We start from the raw sequence: 19765 nt of genomic DNA on the forward strand, positions 1-19765 counted from the left end.
CACACTCACGCACACTCACGCACACTCACGCACACTCACGCACACTCACGCACACTCACGCACACTCACGCACACTCATGCACACTCATGCACACTCATGCACACTCATGCACACTCATGCACACTCACGCACACACACGCACTCGCACTCGCACTCGCACACACACACACACACACACACACACACACACACACACACACTATACCTGGTCATTCTAGTCAGTGAGGTCATAGGGGTCAAGGAGCAGCACCTTGTTGTCGTCCATGACTGTATTGAGGGACTCGATCCACATGGGGTCGATGTCTCCGTCCAGAACGATCCACTTGGGCCCACTGTGGCTGACATTGGCCATGTCTCGCATGATACAGGAGAAGAGTCCTGTGAAGAGAGTCTGTGTGAGCAAACTATAGGACTCTCTTAAAAGCTCTAATTAACTTCAAATTCACACAAGCACTATATTTTTCTGGTTTGGTGGGGGGTGAATCACCTACTTGTCTCCACTGAGTTAATATTCCTTTACCCGGAGCGCAGCTTAAATGGAACATTGATGGTAACCTTCCTACAAAATGCTCTGAAACTCATTAACCGTTTTGTTTTATTTTTTTCCTGTGGTGTTCGCCAGTGGTACAGTGAATACATGCTACAGACGCTACATGCTACAGAGCCTTGCTGTTGTGGGTTCAATTCCAACCATTGACTGCTGAACCGCTCTACCCTCTCTCCCCCCATGTCACTCTACAACTGTAAGAAAAACTAAATAATAATGATAATAATGATGATAAAATCATTGTGTTTATTGCTCGAGAGCACCTTGTAAAACACCATGACTGTGAGCTTCCATAGAGATGGATAAATGCAGAAACAAGCAGGTGGCGGACCCCGAACAGTAAAGTTGCATATTGCACCTTTTACACATTTTGAGTTAATTAACTACGAAGCTTTTGTACTTTGTATTTTTCTTTGTCCTAAGAGCATCTTAAGAGAATGCCATGTTCAAGTACATCTTAATGACCTAAACATTCACTTTGAACTTTCTCAGATCAGATATTATGAGGACTGTGGACCTACCGTCCTTCCACTCCCGGGTGGAAGTGTTGATGATCCCAAAGAGCTCGTCGTTGGTGACCGCTTTAGGGTTGAGGTCGGTCCACACAGGTCTGCGCTTCATGTTCTGGTAGGTCTTCTGCAGGGCCCGCAGCACCTGGCTCTTCCCTGTCCCTGCATTCCCGATCACAAAGACGGAGTGACGAACGGCCAGCAGCTCCTCCAGCTGCACCACCTGGAACACCACACTTCCTTATGTAGCAACCTGTGGACATGACTGTGCCTCATAGAGACTATTTCTATTCTGAATATGACGTTTATTCACCTTAATTATGTCCAAAAGAATGGAACAAATCCTCCCAAACTGAATCCACAAAGATCAGACACAAGACGACATAAGACCATCTTTACACACAATGAGACACACACAAGACGACATAAGACCATCTTTACACACAATGAGACACACACAAGACGACATAAGACCATCTTTACACACAATGAGACACACACAAGACGACATAAGACCATCTTTACACACAATGAGACACACACAAGACGACATAAGACCATCTTTACACACAATGAGACACACACAAGACGACATAAGACCATCTTTACACACAATGAGACACACACAAGACGACATAAGACCATCTTTACACACAATGAGACACACACAAGACGACATAAGACCATCTTTACACACAATGAGACACACACAAGACGACATAAGACCATCTTTACACACAATGAGACACACACAAGACGACATAAGACCATCTTTACACACAATGAGACGCACACAAACACAACTAAACAACACCCTGCACCATCATTGTTGTAGATGTTTAAGTTTGACAAGCAGATAAATGCTGTGGTTAAATCTAGTTTTCATCACCTCTGGCTTTTATTTAGACTCAAATGGGTTTCATCTCTTAGTGACACGTCTTGACTTCTGTAATTCTCTATACACTGGGATCAGCTAAGCTAACAAGCTAACAGCTAACAAGCTAACAGCTAACAAGCTAACCTGTCACGCTCACAGTTAGTTCAAACATCTGCAGCACGTCTTTTCACTGGCCACGTCGTAGAGAACATCTGACACCTATTTAGTTCACTTTCATTTTAGAGTTGATGTGTTTTTAAAGCGCTTCAGGGACTGGCCCCCGCGTACATTCACACCTCATTGTCCCCTACACTCCTGCGCTCGCTCAGGTCTGAGGGCCAGTTCCAGAGGGGCGACGGGCCTTTCCTGTAGTCAGCCCCAAACTTTGGAACTCTTCCTCCACATAAAGACTGCACCTTCAGCTGATGCTTTTAAGTCTCGTTTAAAAATGCACTTTTATTCACAAACAGTTTTGTACTACACAAATAAAGCTGGATTAGATAGATTTTCCATTTTAAAAGAGTAAATTATCCAAAGGATTTGTGTTATACATCTGTTTTATGCAAATTTGGAGTTTGTAAACAAACAGAATAAAAAGAGAACACAGTTTTGACAAATAGACCCAAACCTCCACTAAACATCCAACGAAACACAACCATGGTACATTTTCATTTAAATGAAGGTCTATACATTTTCATTTCCAAATTAAATCAGATGTCAATGTCATTTTTTTGTCTGATGTCTGTTCCTATCTCAGTCTCATCCTTGATCGTTGGTGATGTTTGTGTCGTCCATTTCTTTGTGACGGTCTTTATTTCTGCCACTAAAAGTACATTCCAAAGGTATCCATTCATTGTGTCCATGGCAGGAGTTACAACCCGGTGTGTTTACAGCATGTGTCATGTGTGTTCATTAACATTAACATGTCCTGACCTAATGAAAAAAATAATAATTAAATTAGAATATACAAGTATTTATAATATTTGATATCGGTCCAAGCTTTTCTCATAACATCAGTATCGGTATCAACGAAAAATGTCCATATTGGTGCACCACAAATATAAAGAGATGGAGGTGGACAGTGTCCTGACGTGGAGGTGGACAGTGTCCTGACGTGGAGGTGGACAGTGTCCTGACGTGGAGGTGGACAGTGTCCTGACGTGGAGGTGGACAGTGTCCTGACGTGGAGGTGGTCATGGACAGAGAGGCAGAGAGAGCTTTCCTCCTGGTGCACTCAAACACACAGTTGGCAGGCTCAATCAATGGCATCGACAGCAGCTCGCAGCACATTGAGCCGCCGGGCCGCTCTCACTGGGCCGGCCTGATTACTGATTTCATGTGCTCTGACTAATGCTAGCACGAGCTAACGCTGGAGGTATGCTGCTGCTGCCCCATTGCGCTGTCTGGAATTAAAAATGCTGGCTGCACCAACCAAGACAGTAAAAGTTCAGACTCGGAGGGGGGCGCTTGTTATTGAGCAGACTGCACTCTCTCTCCCCTCCTTCTCTCTCTCCCTGGGCTTTTGTTTATCCGTGGCCTCTCCATGTCAGTGTTAAGTGGCGTGCTGCAGTGCTGGCCTGCCTGATACGCCGTTATTATGTGCTTGCCGTGTGTGTTTGACCTCAGGCAGATCGCACTTATTTCCCCTTGGTTCTAGCGCTCATCCGTCTGACACCAGGCCCTGTGTGTGTGTGTGTGTGTGTGCGTGTGTGTGTGTGTGTGTGTAGGTGTGTGTGTGTGTGTGTGTGTGTGTGTAGGTGTGTGTGTGTAGGTGTGTGTAGGTGTGTGTAGGTGTGTGTGGTGGAGGTAATAAGATGAGCAGAATCAGGTCAGCAGCACCCGGACCTCCCCAACACAAACCACCTCGCTGCAATATTTGCTCAATTCATCCCGATCCGGCGGACGCATCTGACACTAATGCCCTCTTTCTCCTGAAACATTGAGACGTGAGGTAAATAGCTTTTGTGGAGAAGTCCGATAAATCTAAATGAAAGCACTACAACTGTAATATCTGTGGAAATTGTTGGAGATGAAGGCCCATTTGGGGACTCGGCAGACAACTTGTGTCAGTGTTTGGCTCTGCAGCCCACTCGCGCTCTTCAGAGAGTGAGAGTCCTGTAATAACAACATAAATCCCATAAACAGCTGCAGATGAGAATAGGACGTGTTCGGGGGCCGGGAAAATTGGGTTTGGGTTATTGACAGCAAAGAGGACTGAAATTAGTTTGGAGTTGGAAACAGACTTCTGGATTATTCCACTGGTACACAGATGCAGTTTAAGGGATTGTGAGAAATAATTAGACAAATGGTTATTATTATTACCACTGATTATGCTCTATTGTTTTCTAAAAGGTGAAATGTCCTGCTGTATTTCTCGACAGAAGCTCTCAGTCTGGTCACACCTCCTCTTCTGTGTCCCAGACAGAGCCGTCCAATCAGGTTCCTTTAGTTCAGTGATACAGTGCACCCAGGAAGTACAACAAATACTACAAAAAAGTGCCACATAATTACAATGTGACAGAAGATTGTTGGAACAATAGCAGACATTGAGGACGGTTACAAGGACCTGAGAATCCCACAGGCAAATGACAACGAAGAGGAAACAAGGAAAGAAGCTACGGCCAAATACCTACAACGAGTGAGGCAAGTCCTCAGAAGCAGCTCAATGGGAAGATCCAGGGCAATAAACAGCCACGCCCTGCCAGTGATCAGACCCCTGAGCCACGCCCTGCCAGTGATCTGACCCTGCCACACCCTGCCAGTGATCAGACCCCTGAGCCACGCCCTGCCAGTGATCTGACCCTGCCACGCCCTGCCAGTGATCAGACCACAGTTGTTAAGACATGAAAGCTCCTGACCACCCTGAGACTGTACACTAGCACCCTGAGACTGTACACTAGCACTCTGAGACTGTACACTAGCACCCTGAGACTGCACACTAGCACCCTGAGACTGTACACTAGCACCCTGAGACTGTACACTAGCACCCTGAGACTGTACACTAGCACCCTGAGACTGCACACTAGCACCCTGAGACTGTACACTAGCACTCTGAGACTGTACACTAGCACCCTGAGACTGTACACTAGCACCCTGAGACTGCACACTAGCACCCTGAGACTGTACACTAGCACCCTGAGACTGTACACTAGCACCCTGAGACTGTACACTAGCACCCTGAGACTGTACACTGACACCCTGAGACTGCACACTAGCACCCTGAGACTGTACACTAGCACTCTGAGACTGTACACTAGCACCCTGAGACTGTACACTAGCACCCTGAGACTGCACACTAGCACCCTGAGACTGTACACTAGCACCCTGAGACTGTACACTAGCACCCTGAGACTGTACACTAGCACCCTGAGACTGCACACTAGCACCCTGAGACTGCACACTAGCACCTTGAGACTGTACACTAGCACCCTGAGACTGGACACTAGCATCCTGAGACTGTACACTAGCACCCTGAGACTGTACACTAGCACCCTGAGACTGTACACTAGCACCCTGAGACTGTACACTAGCCGTAAGGAAGGAGGCGGGACTAGTGAGCGTGAGAGCCACGATCCAGGACGAAACGTCCAAGATCCATAAGTACAAGGCTCCTACAGATGACGTGCTCATCGAATGTCTCAGACAATGAGGAACAGAAGATGATGAGGTGCTGGAGGGACCATCATGGGAGGACACGCACCTACATGAGAGGACATGCCCCTACATGAGAGGACATGCCGCTACATTGGGGGGCACGCCCCTACATGGGAGGACACGCCCCTACATGGAATGTACCACCGGAACAAAACTGAAGTTGCTGATATCACGAAATCCTACCAATGGCTAGAAAGAGCCGGTCTGAAGGACAGAGGCACGACCGAGCCAAGGTCCTCTGGGACTTCCAGATAGAGACCGAATGGTAATGGAGAACCAACCGGACATAGTGGTGGTCTCAAGGGTCAGAGGAAAGCCGTGGTGGTGGACATTGCAGTAAATGAGATGGAAACATCCGGAAAAAGGAACATGAGAAACTAGAGAAATCCCAAGGAGCTGGAGAAGGCCTCGGGCGTGAAGGTATCAGTGGTGCCCGGAGAGACTGGAGCACTTGGGGCAGTGACCCCCAAACTGGAGGAATGACCCCCAAACTGGAGGAATGACCCCCAAACTGGACGAGTGACTTGAGCAGATCCAGGAAAAACATCAGACATCTCGCTCCAGAAAAGTGCAGGAACAGCAAAGATACTGAAGAACCCTCAAGCTCTCGTAGAGGACCCGAGCTTGAAGGGGGACCACCCGCGGAGGGTGAAGAGGAGAGTATGGATGGATGGATGGATAGATGCTTCTACTTCTACTTCTACACCGTCTCACATTTTGTTATGTTACACCCTTTTGATCAAAGTAGATCAACAGAAAGCTGAATGCAGTAGTTATAGAGACAAACCTGCTCCAGAGGCTCTGGACCTCAGACTGGGGTCAAAGTTCATCAAGTTAAGTCAACGATCCTGAGCACAAAGGCAGGAGAACAAAGGAGCTGCTAGAAGGACAACTGAACATCTCTGGAGAGATCTTCAAATGGCTGTGAATCAACGCTCAGCGACCAAACTTATTGGGGTTTGAAGCTTCTGCAGAAGAATGAGAAAAAGTGTCCCTAAACAGGAGTGTGAGCGTCATTAAAGTGAAGAAGAGGCTGTGACTGGAGCCAGAGCTTCAACAGGATTGAGGAGCTCGTTCTAACAACATTCTTTCACGTTGTCATTATGGGGTATCGTTTGTACAATTCTGAGGCAAATATTGAATTCAACCCAAGAAACAGAGAAACAGAGATTTATCATTTAGAACAAAATGAAACAAATCTCGTCAACAAAATCTAGTCTCGTAAATATGATATATATTTATAAGATATGTTGCTTCAGAAAATATTATACATTACTTTTATATAGCACTTTATTATATCTTCAAGGCACTTCACATGAAGGACCCAGTGAGCCATTCTCACAGTGGCGTGTGCAGACACTGACCCTGAAGACTCAAACCATTCACTTTGGATCAGAGGACGAACACTACCGGAGCCACTGTCTCTGTCCCCTCTAGTGCAAGAACATATGACGTGTGATGCTGCCTTACCTTAAGAACAAAGTTGTCTTCAGCCTGTAGCCTCAGATCCAGGATGGACTGTCTCACATGTTTCTCAAAGTCTATGTCTCTCTTCCGGGGGACATCCAGAGCAGGGAACAGGTCCCCGATGAGGCCCATGAAGACGGGCATATCGTCAGTCACAATCTTGGGGATGTTGAAGTCTCGGAGTGCCCTCATGAGCACCTGGTCCTCCTCTCGCTGTGGGTCGCCTCTCTTCAGGGAGCCAGCCACCACCAGGACAGACTTGATCGCTCTCAAGCCCCAGTCATAGTGGTCCTGCCCCAACACAAGCAAGTGTCAAACTGAGCCACAGAGTACACTCTCTAACAGATACGTTTATGCTTCTTTCCTCTTGTACTTATCAAGGTTTAAAAGGGTGGAATAAAGTATCATTGAAACTAACTTTTCAGCTTTTATCTTGTCATCAGAATCTGAATCAGAAAAGGTTTATTTCCATTGTCCATGAACAGAATTCACAAACATAGGAACTTGTCCTGGTGCAATGAACAATGAATAAGTCAGAAAGACAACAATTTAAATCCCCCGTTCCCGAAAGGGGTCGCGGGTGGAGACTTTGGGCAGGGACTCCTCTGGGCCTGTCGGAGCAGGGACTCCTCTGGGCCTGTCGGAGCAGGGACTCCTCTGGCGGAGCAGGGACTCCTCTGGGCCTGTCGGAGCAGGGACTCCTCTGGGCCTGTCGGAGCAGGGACTCCTCTGGCGGAGCAGGGACTCCTCTGGGCCTGTCGGAGCAGGGACTCCTCTGGGCCTGTCGGAGCAGGGACTCCTCTGGCGGAGCAGGGACTCCTCTGGGCCTGTCGGAGCAGGGACTCCTCTGGCGGAGCAGGGACTCCTCATATAGAGAGCTCACAGGTTGGTATCGTCTCAATCTGGGTTTTCAGCTGCAGACAGGTTCCATTACAAGGCCGTTGTGCAGTGTCTGTGTGTGAATCGTCAGTGGTGTTTGAAGATGGTGCAGATCGCCAGCCTTTTTTCCAGGGCAGCGATAGCAACTAGTATTTCATCAAGAGCGTGGAGTGAGTGAATGATGCACTGACAATGACAAGTAAAGCCTCTTTGTTCTGATATTACTAACAAACTTCCCTCTCCAGAGCACGTTTGAGGTTGTGTGCTTGTGCTCAGGGTTAGGCTCATCTATCTACAGAATACAGAGTGTTCCAAAACACACCCTCCCAAAAAGATTAGCCCAAAAGTAGCAATAAACAACTTGTGAAAGGGCTTTTTACACCTAAGCTTCATCCAAAGTCTACGTTACTAAATCGTCTATGAAGAACGACGGTTTAATACTCTGGAAAAAGGCTGGACAATTACTCACTTTGATTTAATATTAGTTGAAAGGAAGTCACCGCTACATTACACACAGAAAAATATGACTCCCTGCACTTTTATTCACTAAAACGCTTCAGGTGAATCTGGCTTAAATTACAAAATGACATGGAATTCAAATCAGGCACACATCACCATAAGTCTTATTCCTATGACATTTAAGTGAACGGAGCTTTTAGACAATCTGTGACCTCTGTATAAATAATATTATATGTACATCTTTAAGACAGCATTTTTCATCATAATTTCCATTGAGATCCATGGATGCATGGAAAAGTTCAAAGTGGTGATGCTGGTCGTGTGCAGAGCCTCCATAAAAGAGGGAGCGCTGTGTTATGAGCCATAACTGGGCCTCGCTCATGGGAAATGTCTCCACAACTAAACTCTCAACTAAACTACTTTCAATATTTGAAATATTTTAAAGACACGTACATGAGGAAAAGTCTCCAAATGGATTAAATAAAAAAATATATATGTATAACATACTCATATGTATTTACAACAGTAACAGAATAACTAGCTAAAACAATCAATAAACCAACTAAAACACATTTATAAAAGCACACACACAATATGGAATGAAATCATCATCACTGTTCAACAACATTAAAGGCACCGGACGTTTCAATCGTGTGTTCAGTTCCACAGACAGAGAACAAAGGCCCTTGTTCCTGACTCTGTGCAACTGTAATGTAAAAAATAATATAATGTAAAAATGTCCTGAGATCTCAAGCGTGAATACTCGATCTGATATTCAACATACTTCAACAAATAATCAAGTAACTTCTAACGTGAGCTTCATAAATAAATAGATGCAGTTCTGTTCTCTTCACCACCTACTTCAGAGTCACCGAGCTTTATAAGACCGTGGGTGTGAGCCCTGGTTTGGGTCGGACCTGGTTCAGTCCTGTGTGAGTCCTGGTGTTGGTGACCCCTTCGTTGGTGAGTCCTGCGTTTGTGACCCCCGCGTTGGTGACCCCCGCGTTGGTGACCCCTGCGTTGGTGACCCCTGCGTTGGTGACCCTTGTGTTGGTGCAGGGTTCCCTCAGAGTGGGTCAGGGTTCAGGGTTTCCTCAGAGTGGTTCAGGGTCAGGGTTCCCTCAGAGTGGTTCAGGGTCAGGGTTCCCTCAGAGTGGTTCAGGGTCAGGGCTCAGGGTTCCCTCAGAGTGGTTCAGGGTCAGGGGTCAGGGTTCAGGGTTCCCTCAGAGTGGTTCAGGGTCAGGTCTATAGGTGACATCGCCCCCTGGTGGAGCAGACACATTCAACTGTACAACTTCCCCCTTTAAAATGTGGTCAGTTTTTGATGTTCAATGTCGTTCAAATTTGTCTCCTGTAAATCTATCATTTCTATTCTTTCTATTTTTCATTTGAGTTCAAATGTTTGATGGATTATTATGGTTCAATCTGCCGTTAACGTTAAAGATCTCATAGATACACATCATGCATATTTGATCAGAAAACGTGTTGTGCCACTGCGGCTCATCTGTGTCGTCTGAAAAGCACTGTTCAGCTTCTTTCATGCGTTCTTCGTTTGCTCCTCCCTCTTTCAGCTCCTCCCTCTTTCAGCTCCTCCCTCTTTCAGCTCCCTTATGTCGCTCTCAAACAGTTTGAATTGTGCCGATCCAAGAGCTGCTCTAATTTCCGTTCTGAGCGACTCAAGATCACGCTGCATTTCCCATTTCATGTCACACATCACGTGCACTAAACAGTTCAGCGTGACATTTTGTCCTTCTTCAGGCATGACAGTGTGAGGCTCTTTGTCCCCGTCCCTCCAACGGTGAAGCGCTGCAGTCAGCCGCATCGGACCCGCTAGCCGTGTTAGCCTTGTTAGCTTGTGATGTGGGCTGTTGTTTAATGAGGCAGCTTTGTTTGTCTTGGTCCCGTAGTTTTACCAGATTTGTGTCCTCCTTGTTCACTCATCTCTTCGGCTTTTCTGGGATTAAGTGGGTCAAACGATACTTCTGAAGTTACTCTCTGCAGCCGCGGCGAGAGCGTGAGCGTGAACACACCTGACAAACTAACAGTTCTGTTGAAGTTACAATCCTCTTGGATATTTAGAATCACAAACAGAAGCCAAACATCAACTGTGGATAATGTGTTTTAGATCGTGGCCAATTGAGTTGATGTAAATTGTAAATAGGAGTGGTGCTAGGACGGACCCTTGAGGTACACCTTCAGCAGAAACAGCCTGAGCTCTATTTGTGAGGTCATCGTTTGTATCAAACCCAAAAACATCCAGACAATCCAAGAGAACACAGTGATCGACTGAATCAAAGCTTTGACACATCAACAAAGACAGCAGCACTTTCTTCAGAATCGTCCAACATCATTTATGAGTCTGAAGCAGCTGTGACGGTTTATGCTCTACAACTGAGACAATACTGACGTACCTGGTACTTATTAAAGATAGTTTTGAGATTGGGCCAAAGTCGTTTGGATCATTTTTCTGGCATTATTTGTGCAACGCAAGAACAAAAGCAGTTTCCATGGCAACGGGAAACTTTCAGTGTGAATTGAGATTAAAAACATGAGTTAAACAATTTACTATTAGTGGAGCTGATAATTAAAGGTTCAGAGTGTCCAGTGGACTTTAGTGGATCTATGAGAGCAAGATATTTAATACTTCATACTGTGTATTTAATACTTCATACTGTGTATTTAATACTGACCGGAAGAACGACCAACACAAACCCACATGAGGTTTCGGCCAATCACAGAAGACGTGAGATTCTCACTGAGATGACAGCGAGTGTCCTGCTTCGGTCATTCTGACGTGTCTAAACGCAGGCCAGTGACAATTACAGGTTTTGACAAGAAACATTAGTTTCTCTCTCTCTCATCCTCTTGAGACTATCTCAATGTGGTAATCTCACAGTTTGGGTTGAATGGGATGTGCCGTAGGGCCCCGTGGATTGAGTAAACAAACATGCGCGACAGGTGACATTATTTGGAGAGTTCATAACTTCTACTGATAAACTTACCAAAGGATGTTCAGGGACTAGAGGAGAACAAGGTCTATCAAACTACTATCGTTTTATCAACGCGTACATTTTTATGTGAAGCCAGACATTTTTTTGCTGTCTTTTTTGTCTTTGAAGCTTAACATTTTGTCTTTTAAGCTTCAACCTATTTTCAGATGATCCCTTATTGTTCATGTTTTAATTTGAAAGCAGCATGATAGGAAACACATAAAGAACATGTACTCTCCACACAGTCAAACTAAGTTCAGGCTGAAGTGACTTGGTCTGTGGCTCTGGGAAGAATGTTCTGCTGCATTAAAACACTTTTACAATTACAGTAACATCAGACAAAGCTCCCACTTTTTGCATAAAAAAAACTCAATTACATTGCAAATAATAATTTAAAAAAATTGTACAAGCAGTGGACATGGGAATCATCTCCAGATCTCGAGAATCTGTCCTATTGTGCATGTTTCTTTTTGGAGGCACTGCCACTCCACTGCCGAAGAAGCTTCTGCTTTGACTCTGTTGTACCTGTTTGGACAGCAGCTCCTTGCACAGCGTGTACAGGGTGATGTTGTGTACCTGTTTGGACAGCAGCTCCTTGCACAGCGTGTACAGGGTGATGTTGTGTACCTGTTTGGACAGCAGCTCCTTGCACAGCGTGTACAGGGTGATGTTGTGTACCTGTTTGGACAGCAGCTCCTTGCACAGCGTGTACAGGGTGATGTTGTGTACCTGTTTGGACAGCAGCTCCTTGCACAGCGTGTACAGGGTGATGTTGTGTACCTGTTTGGACAGCAGCTCCTTGCACAGCGTGTACAGGGTGATGTTGTGTACCTGTTTGGACAGCAGCTCCTTGCACAGCGTGTACAAGGTGATGTTGTGTACCTGTTTGGACAGCAGCTCCTTGCACAGCGTGTACAGGGTGATGTTGTGTACCTGTTTGGACAGCAGCTCCTTGCACAGCGTGTACAAGGTGATGTTGTGAACCTGTTTGGACAGCAGCTCCTTGCACAGCGTGTACAGGGTGATGTTGTGTACCTGTTTGGACAGCAGCTCCTTGCACAGCGTGTACAAGGTGATGTTGTGTACCTGTTTGGACAGCAGCTCCTTGCACAGCGTGTACAAGGTGATGTTGTGTACCTGTTTGGACAGCAGCTCCTTGCACAGCGTGTACAGGGTGATGTTGTGTACCTGTTTGGACAGCAGCTCCTTGCACAGCGTGTACAGGGTGATGTTGTGTACCTGTTTGGACAGCAGCTCCTTGCACAGCGTGTACAGGGTGATGTTGTGTACCTGTTTGGACAGCAGCTCCTTGCACAGCGTGTACAAGGTGATGTTGTGTACCTGTTTGGACAGCAGCTCCTTGCACAGCGTGTACAAGGTGATGTTGTGTACCTGTTTGGACAGCAGCTCCTTGCACAGCGTGTACAGGGTGATGTTGTGTACCTGTTTGGACAGCAGCTCCTTGCACAGCGTGTACAGGGTGATGTTGTGTACCTGTTTGGACAGCAGCTCCTTGCACAGCGTGTACAGGGTGATGAACTTGCGGGCGAGCACTCGGGCACACAGGAAGCCCTCAGCCACCAACATGATCTCACAGATGAGCTCGAAGTCTGGCACTACCATGGCACACGGTCTGTGGAGAGAGGAGCCTCAATATGTAGGAGTCATCAACTAGACATTAACACAAACAAAATCAGGGTATATTTAAATGAAAATAAGAGCCACAATGTCAAATTTGTCCATTTCCAAAAAAGTCTGAATGTCATTTTGTGTCACAATATCAGTCCAGTCCTTGATTGTTTGTGTCAACCGTTTCTATTCGTTTTTATCATTAAGATTTTTTATTTTTAAACTTTGATTATTATTGAACAAAAAATACAAGACCAGAGAGAAAAGGACAGACATACATCAAAATACATCCCACAAATCAATAAAACCTAAAACACAACTGAACCCAAACAAATGTTCCACTTTGCCCACAGTCTGTCAAATGTTTCCATTTTCAAATGAAGTCCGAATGTAATCTTTGCCATTTTATGAATGTCCAGTACAATGTTAGTCCAGTCCATGATCGACGGAGTGTTTTGTGTTTCTCAGTCTTTTTCACTGCAGCAGGAGGAGGCTCCAGAGAAAGCTCCTGGAGTCCTGAGTCCCCCTGAAGCCCAAATACAGAGTCCTGAGGCCCAAACATAGAGTACTGAGGCCCAAATACAGAGTCCTGAGGCCCAAACACAGAGTCATGAGGACCAAATACAGAGTCCTGAGGCCCAAACATAGAGTCTTGAGGCCAAATACAGAGTCCTGAGGCCCAAATACAGAGTCCTGAGGCCCAAACACTGAGTCCTGAGGCCCAAATACAGAGTCCTGAGGCCCAAACACTGAGTCCTGAGGCCCAAATACAGAGTCCTGAGGCCCAAATACAGAGTCCTGAGGCCCAAACACTGAGTCCTGAGGCCCAAATACAGAGTCCTGAGGCCCAAATACAGAGTCCTGAGGCCCAAATACAGAGTCCTGAGGCCCAAACATAGAGTCTTGAGGCCAAATACAGAGTCCTGAGGTCCAGTGGTAAGACTTTGATCTCAGTCTAAATTTGTGAACTTGCTCATCACATCTCTTCAGATGATTCTCCTTTACATCTGGTAAAAGACCTTTAGACCTTTTGTTGTCCAGACTTTAAATCTTGAGTCTGAGCTTTAGGTGTGACATTTGGATCAAAAGACAACCAATTTAGCTTTGTTTAGTTTGTATGTTCTGATCAGCTCCTTCCATGCCGTAAGCACAGATTTGACCCAGGGATTATTAACTTCTTCCGTCAGATTAAAGCGTCTGTCATCTGCAGTAAGACCTGTACAGGAACCCCCGGCACCACATGACTCTCAGTATAAGACCTGTACAGGAACCCCCGGCACCACATGACTCTCAGTATAAGACCTGTACAGGAACCCCCGGCACCACATGACTCTCAGTATAAGACCTGTACAGGAACCTCAGGCACCACATGACTCTCAGTATAAGACCTGTACAGGAACCCCCGGCACCACATGACTCTCAGTATAAGGCCTGTACAGGAACCCCCGGCACCACATGACTCTCAGTATAAGACCTGTACAGGAACCCCCGGCACCAAATTACACTCAGTATAAGGCCTGTACAGGAACCCCCGGCACCACATGACTCTCAGTATAAGGCCTGTACAGGAACCCCCGGCACCACATTACTCTCAGTATAAGACCTGTACAGGAACCCCCGGCACCACATGACTCTCAGTATAAGACCTGTACAGGAACCCCCGGCACCACAGGACTCTCAGTATAAGACCTGTACAGGAACCTCAGGCACCACATGACTCTCAGTATAAGACCTGTACAGGAACCCCCGGCACCACATGACTCTCAGTATAAGACCTGTACAGGAACCCCCGGCACCACATGACTCTCAGTATAAGACCTGTACAGGAACCCCCGGCACCACATGACTCTCAGTATAAGACCTGTACAGGAACCCCCGGCACCAAATGACTCTCAGTATAAGACCTGTACAGGAACCCCCGGCACCACATTACTCTCAGTATAAGACCTGTACAGGAACCCCCGGCACCACATTACTCTCAGTATAAGACCTGTACAGGAACCCCCTGCACCACATGACTCTCAGTATAAGACCTGTACAGGAACCCCCGGCACCACATGACTCTCAGTATAAGACCTGTACAGGAACCCCCGGCACCACATTACTCTCAGTATAAGACCTGTACAGGAACCCCCTGCACCACATGACTCTCAGTATAAGACCTGTACAGGAACCCCCGGCACCACATGACTCTCAGTATAAGACCTGTACAGGAACCCCCTGCACCACATGACTCTCAGTATGAGACCTGTACAGGAACCCCCGGCACCACATAACTCTCAGTATAAGACCTGTACAGGAACCCCCGGCACCACATTACTCTCAGTATAAGACCTGTACAGGAACCTCAGGCACCACATGACTCTCAGTATAAGACCTGTACAGGAACCCCCGGCACCACATGACTCTCAGTATAAGACCTGTACAGGAACCCCCGGCACCACATGACTCTCAGTATAAGACCTGTACAGGAACCTCCGGCACCACATGACTCTCAGTATAAGACCTGTACAGGAACCCCCAGCACCACATGACTCTCAGTATAAGACCTGTACAGGAACCTCCGGCACCACATGACTCTCAGTATAAGACCTGTACAGGAACCCCCGGCACCACATGACTCTCAGTATAAGACCTGTACGGGAACCCCCAGCACCACATGACTCTCAGTATAAGACCTGTACAGGAACCCCCGGCACCACATGACTCTCAGTATAAGACCTGTACAGGAACCCCCGGCACCACATGACTCTCAGTATAAGACCTGTACAGGAACCCCCGGCACCACATGACTCTCAGTATAAGACCTGTACAGGAACCACAGGCACCACATGACTCTCAGTATAAGACCTGTACAGGAACCCCCGGCACCACATGACTCTCAGTGTAAGACCCGTACAGGAACCCCCGGCACCACATGACTCTCAGTATAAGACCTGTACAGGAACCCCCGGCACCACATGACTCTCAGTATAAGACCTGTACAGGAACCCCCGGCACCACATGACTCTCAGTATAAGACCTGTACAGGAACCCCCGGCACCACATGACTCTCAGTATAAGACCATTGAGCTTCACATTCTGGCTCACATCAGCAACGCTCTGATTTGAGCTGAAATATTTTTTCCAAGCAAGGTAAACCCGTCTCCTTTTTTCTTTTGATAATTGGAAAGTTTTGAATCAAATACATTTTTTTTCCCTTGTCATATAAATCTTGATATAGTTTATTCCACTCCTCAAACAGCCGGTCGTGGATGGAAATCAGAAGAGTCTGGAACAGATGGACAAACCTGGGCAAAATATTCATTTTTTATAGTTTAAATCCTTTGACTTAGGTGTGGGATAAGGTTTCATTTTTCAATATATTTTCTAATAGTAGTAAAAAGAGGGGTATTTATTTCTATAAACGTGTTGTTAGGTCTCTTTGGAGAACCACACCTAAATATCTTAGAGATACCATTTAAATGTGTAGGTCTTTCTAACGGTCAGAGGGGGGCGCCAGAACTAGATAATTTCAGTTTTATGTACATTCATTTTGTATCCAGACATTAGACCAATTATATTTGAAGACAATGCATCACGTTGTGATCTAAAACCGTGAATGGTGCTTGATCGTCTAATAAATTGGGCCAATGGTTCCAAATCCAAAGCAAACAGGAGGAGAGCTTTATACCGCTCTGAGGTGTGTCTTTAGAGCTTTATACACTCTGAGGTGTGTCTTTAGAGCTTTATACCGCTCTGAGGTGTGTCTTTAGAGCTTTATAACACTCTGAGGTGTGTCTTTAGAGCTTTATACACTCTGAGGTGTGTCTTTAGAGCTTTATACACTCTGAGGTGTGTCTTTAGAGCTTTATACCGCTCTGAGGTGTGTCTTTAGAGCTTTATAACACTCTGAGGTGTATCTTTAGAGCTTTATACCGCTCTGAGGTGTGTCTTTAGAGCTTTATACACTCTGAGGTGTGTCTTTAGAGCTTTATAACACTCTGAGGTGTGTCTTTAGAGCTTTATAACACTCTGAGGTGTGTCTTTAGAGCTTTATACCGCTCTGAGGTGTGTCTTTAGAGCTTTATACACTCTGAGCTGTGTCTTTAGAGCTTTATAACACTCTGAGGTGTGTCTTTAGAGCTTTATACCGCTCTGAGGTGTGTCTTTAGAGCTTTATACCGCTCTGAGGTGTGTCTTTAGAGCTTTATACACTCTGAGGTGTGTCTTTAGAGCTTTATAACACTCTGAGGTGTGTCTTTAGAGCTTTATACACTCTGAGGTGTGTCTTTAGAGCTTTATACACTCTGAGGTGTGTCTTTAGAGCTTTATACACTCTGAGGTGAGTCTTTAGAGCTTTATACACTCTGAGGTGTGTCTTTAGAGCTTTATACACTCTGAAGTGAACCCATAGCTCCTGGAGATTTATTGTTCTTTAATCTTTTGATTGCATTTCCATAACTGTTATTTCATACCACAATTGATAATTTCGTTCTTCTGACAATTGCCACTCCCCCGTGCACATGCCACTCCCCCTGTGCACATGCCACTCCCCCGTGCTCATGCCACTCCCCCGTGCACATGCCACTCCCCCTGTGCACATGCCACTCCCCCTGTGCACATGCCACTCCCCCGTACACATGCCACTCCCCCCGTGCACATGCCACTCCCCCGTGCACATGCCACTCCCCCGTGCACATGCCACTCCCCCTGTGCACATGCCACTCCCCCGTGCTCATGCCACTCCCCCGTGCACATGCCACTCCCCCTGTGCACATGCCACTCCCCCTGTGCACATGCCACTCCCCCGTACACATGCCACTCCCCCCGTGCACATGCCACTCCCCCGTGCACATGCCACTCCCCCTGTGCACATGCCACTCCCCCTGTGCACATGCCACTCCCCCTGTGCACATGCCACTCCCCCGTACACATGCCACTCCCCCGTGCACATGCCACTCCCCCCGTGTGGAGGCAGAGAAAAGTCTCACTTCTACAAGTGCGTTTGTTTATAAGGGCTCTGATCGCATCATCTCTCGTCTCCTGTAGATTTCCGTCTCTTCTGAGCTCGAACTGTCTTTCTCTGTCTTCATTTTGTCCCGTCACTGAGGGAACTATATTATGATGGATCCATGCGCTGCAGGTGAACAAGGCTCTGCAGGTGAACGAGGCTCTGCAGGTGAACGAGGGTCTGCAGGTGATCGAGGCTCTGTGGGTGAACGAGGCTCTGCAGGTGAACGAGGCTCTGCAGGTGATCGAGGCTCTGTGGGTGAACGAGGCTCTGCAGGTGAACGAGGCTCTGCAGGTGATCGAGGCTCTGCAGGTGAACGAGGCTCTGCAGGTGATCGAGGCTCTGCAGGTGAACGAGGCTCTGCAGGTGAACGAGGCTCTGCAGGTGATCGAGGCTCTGCAGGTGAACGAGGCTCTGCAGGTGAGCTGTAGGTGCATCCTATGATTGACACGTGGCAGGACTAATCGGCCGTCCACGCCACGAGGAAATGAGACTAAGATTTGGGCCAAAAATGTTCCATTCCACCTTTAAGATTACATCATTTTGCCTGTCCCGTATTTTTAAAATGGTTCTTTCAGCTTGTTGTTTTGATCCACTCTCATAATCTCTTTGTTTGGTAAAGAGCATTTTCTGAACTATTTCCTGTGAAGTCAGATCAATCATTTCTCCTCTTATCTTTTTTAATTTCTTGCAGCATTTTAGGACGTCCCTTTTTGACATGGTTTTCCTCCAACAATCTTAATTTTTCTTGCAGATCTTTTAGCTTTTTCTCCCTTTGTATCTTTTTTTCTGAGGCTATGTCTATAATTTGTCCTCTCAACACTGCTTTGGAAGCATCCCAAAGGAGGCGGAGTCATTTCCCCAGTATCATTTTCCTCCAGATAAGTCTTAATGTTGTTGGACATTTTGTCCTTAACCAAAGGGTCATTAAGCAGCTGCATTGAACCTCCAACTGTGTTTTTACATCTTTCCAAATCCACACAGATGTAGAGCAGGATCACTGAGGTCTATAGTGCTCAGTGATTTAAATCTGTCTTTATTGAGGACAAAAAGTAATCTTTTCTGGAATAGATCGTATGTGGATTAGAAAAATGTGTATACTGGCACCAATTCTATATTCTTCAACAACGTCTTAATTATTGTTCCTCCAGAGCCTCTTGAGTTTGACACATCTAATGAAGCTGAATGTGAAGATTCCAATCCACAAATTAGGGCGAAAACAAGTAAAACTGAACAGCTGAAAGGGTAAAAAGAAAACAAAAGGGTTCATGCTGGAAACAGGCATCGAACCAAAAACATGATCAAAAGATGATCATAAAAGGAGGAAGTCCAACACTAATGAAGGGCCCCAAAACCCCCCAGTTACTCCTGACACCAATCCTCAGAAAGACCTGGATATATAACCTCCCTGGCTAACCACGCCCCGCTGCATTCTGGAAGTATTTTCCAGTTTCCCACAAATCTAATCTCTCACATTTGACACATGGATGAGTCGATGTATTTAGTCACAGAGTTTAAGTACAAAAGCAGACGCCAACATGGAGCATAAAGTCTGATGTTAAACCCAAATAAATCATGTCATCGGTCTGATGCGTCTGCCTGCCCGTCTGCTCTCTCGTCTGCCCGTCTGCCTGCCTGCTCGCCCGTCTGCCTGCCCGTCTGACTGCCTGCTCGCCCGTCTGACTGCCTGCTCGCCCGTCTGCCTGCCTGCTTGCCCGTCTGCTCGCCCGTCTGCCTGCCCATCTGCCTGCCTGCTCGCC

At 46.5% G+C, this 19765-nt stretch overlaps 1 protein-coding gene across 1 annotated transcript in view; it reads right to left on the bottom strand.

The window, feature by feature from the left end:
- The window catches only part of dnah9 (dynein, axonemal, heavy chain 9), a 649263-nt gene that overhangs the window by 397117 nt on the left and 232381 nt on the right, over positions 1–19765 (bottom strand). Inside the window, exons 36-39 of the mRNA XM_072455799.1 lie at positions 12878–13016; positions 7059–7346; positions 1070–1280; positions 252–379 (exon numbers count right to left, since the gene is read on the bottom strand). Coding sequence (XP_072311900.1) covers positions 252–379; positions 1070–1280; positions 7059–7346; positions 12878–13016 — 766 coding nt within the window. The remainder of the gene's footprint in view (positions 1–251; positions 380–1069; positions 1281–7058; positions 7347–12877; positions 13017–19765) is intronic.

This window comes from Eucyclogobius newberryi, unplaced genomic scaffold (assembly GCF_026437365.1).
Source record: "Eucyclogobius newberryi isolate DKJ021-1_F unplaced genomic scaffold, fEucNew1.0.hap1 SCAF_20, whole genome shotgun sequence".
Taxonomy (NCBI): domain Eukaryota; kingdom Metazoa; phylum Chordata; class Actinopteri; order Gobiiformes; family Gobiidae; genus Eucyclogobius; species Eucyclogobius newberryi.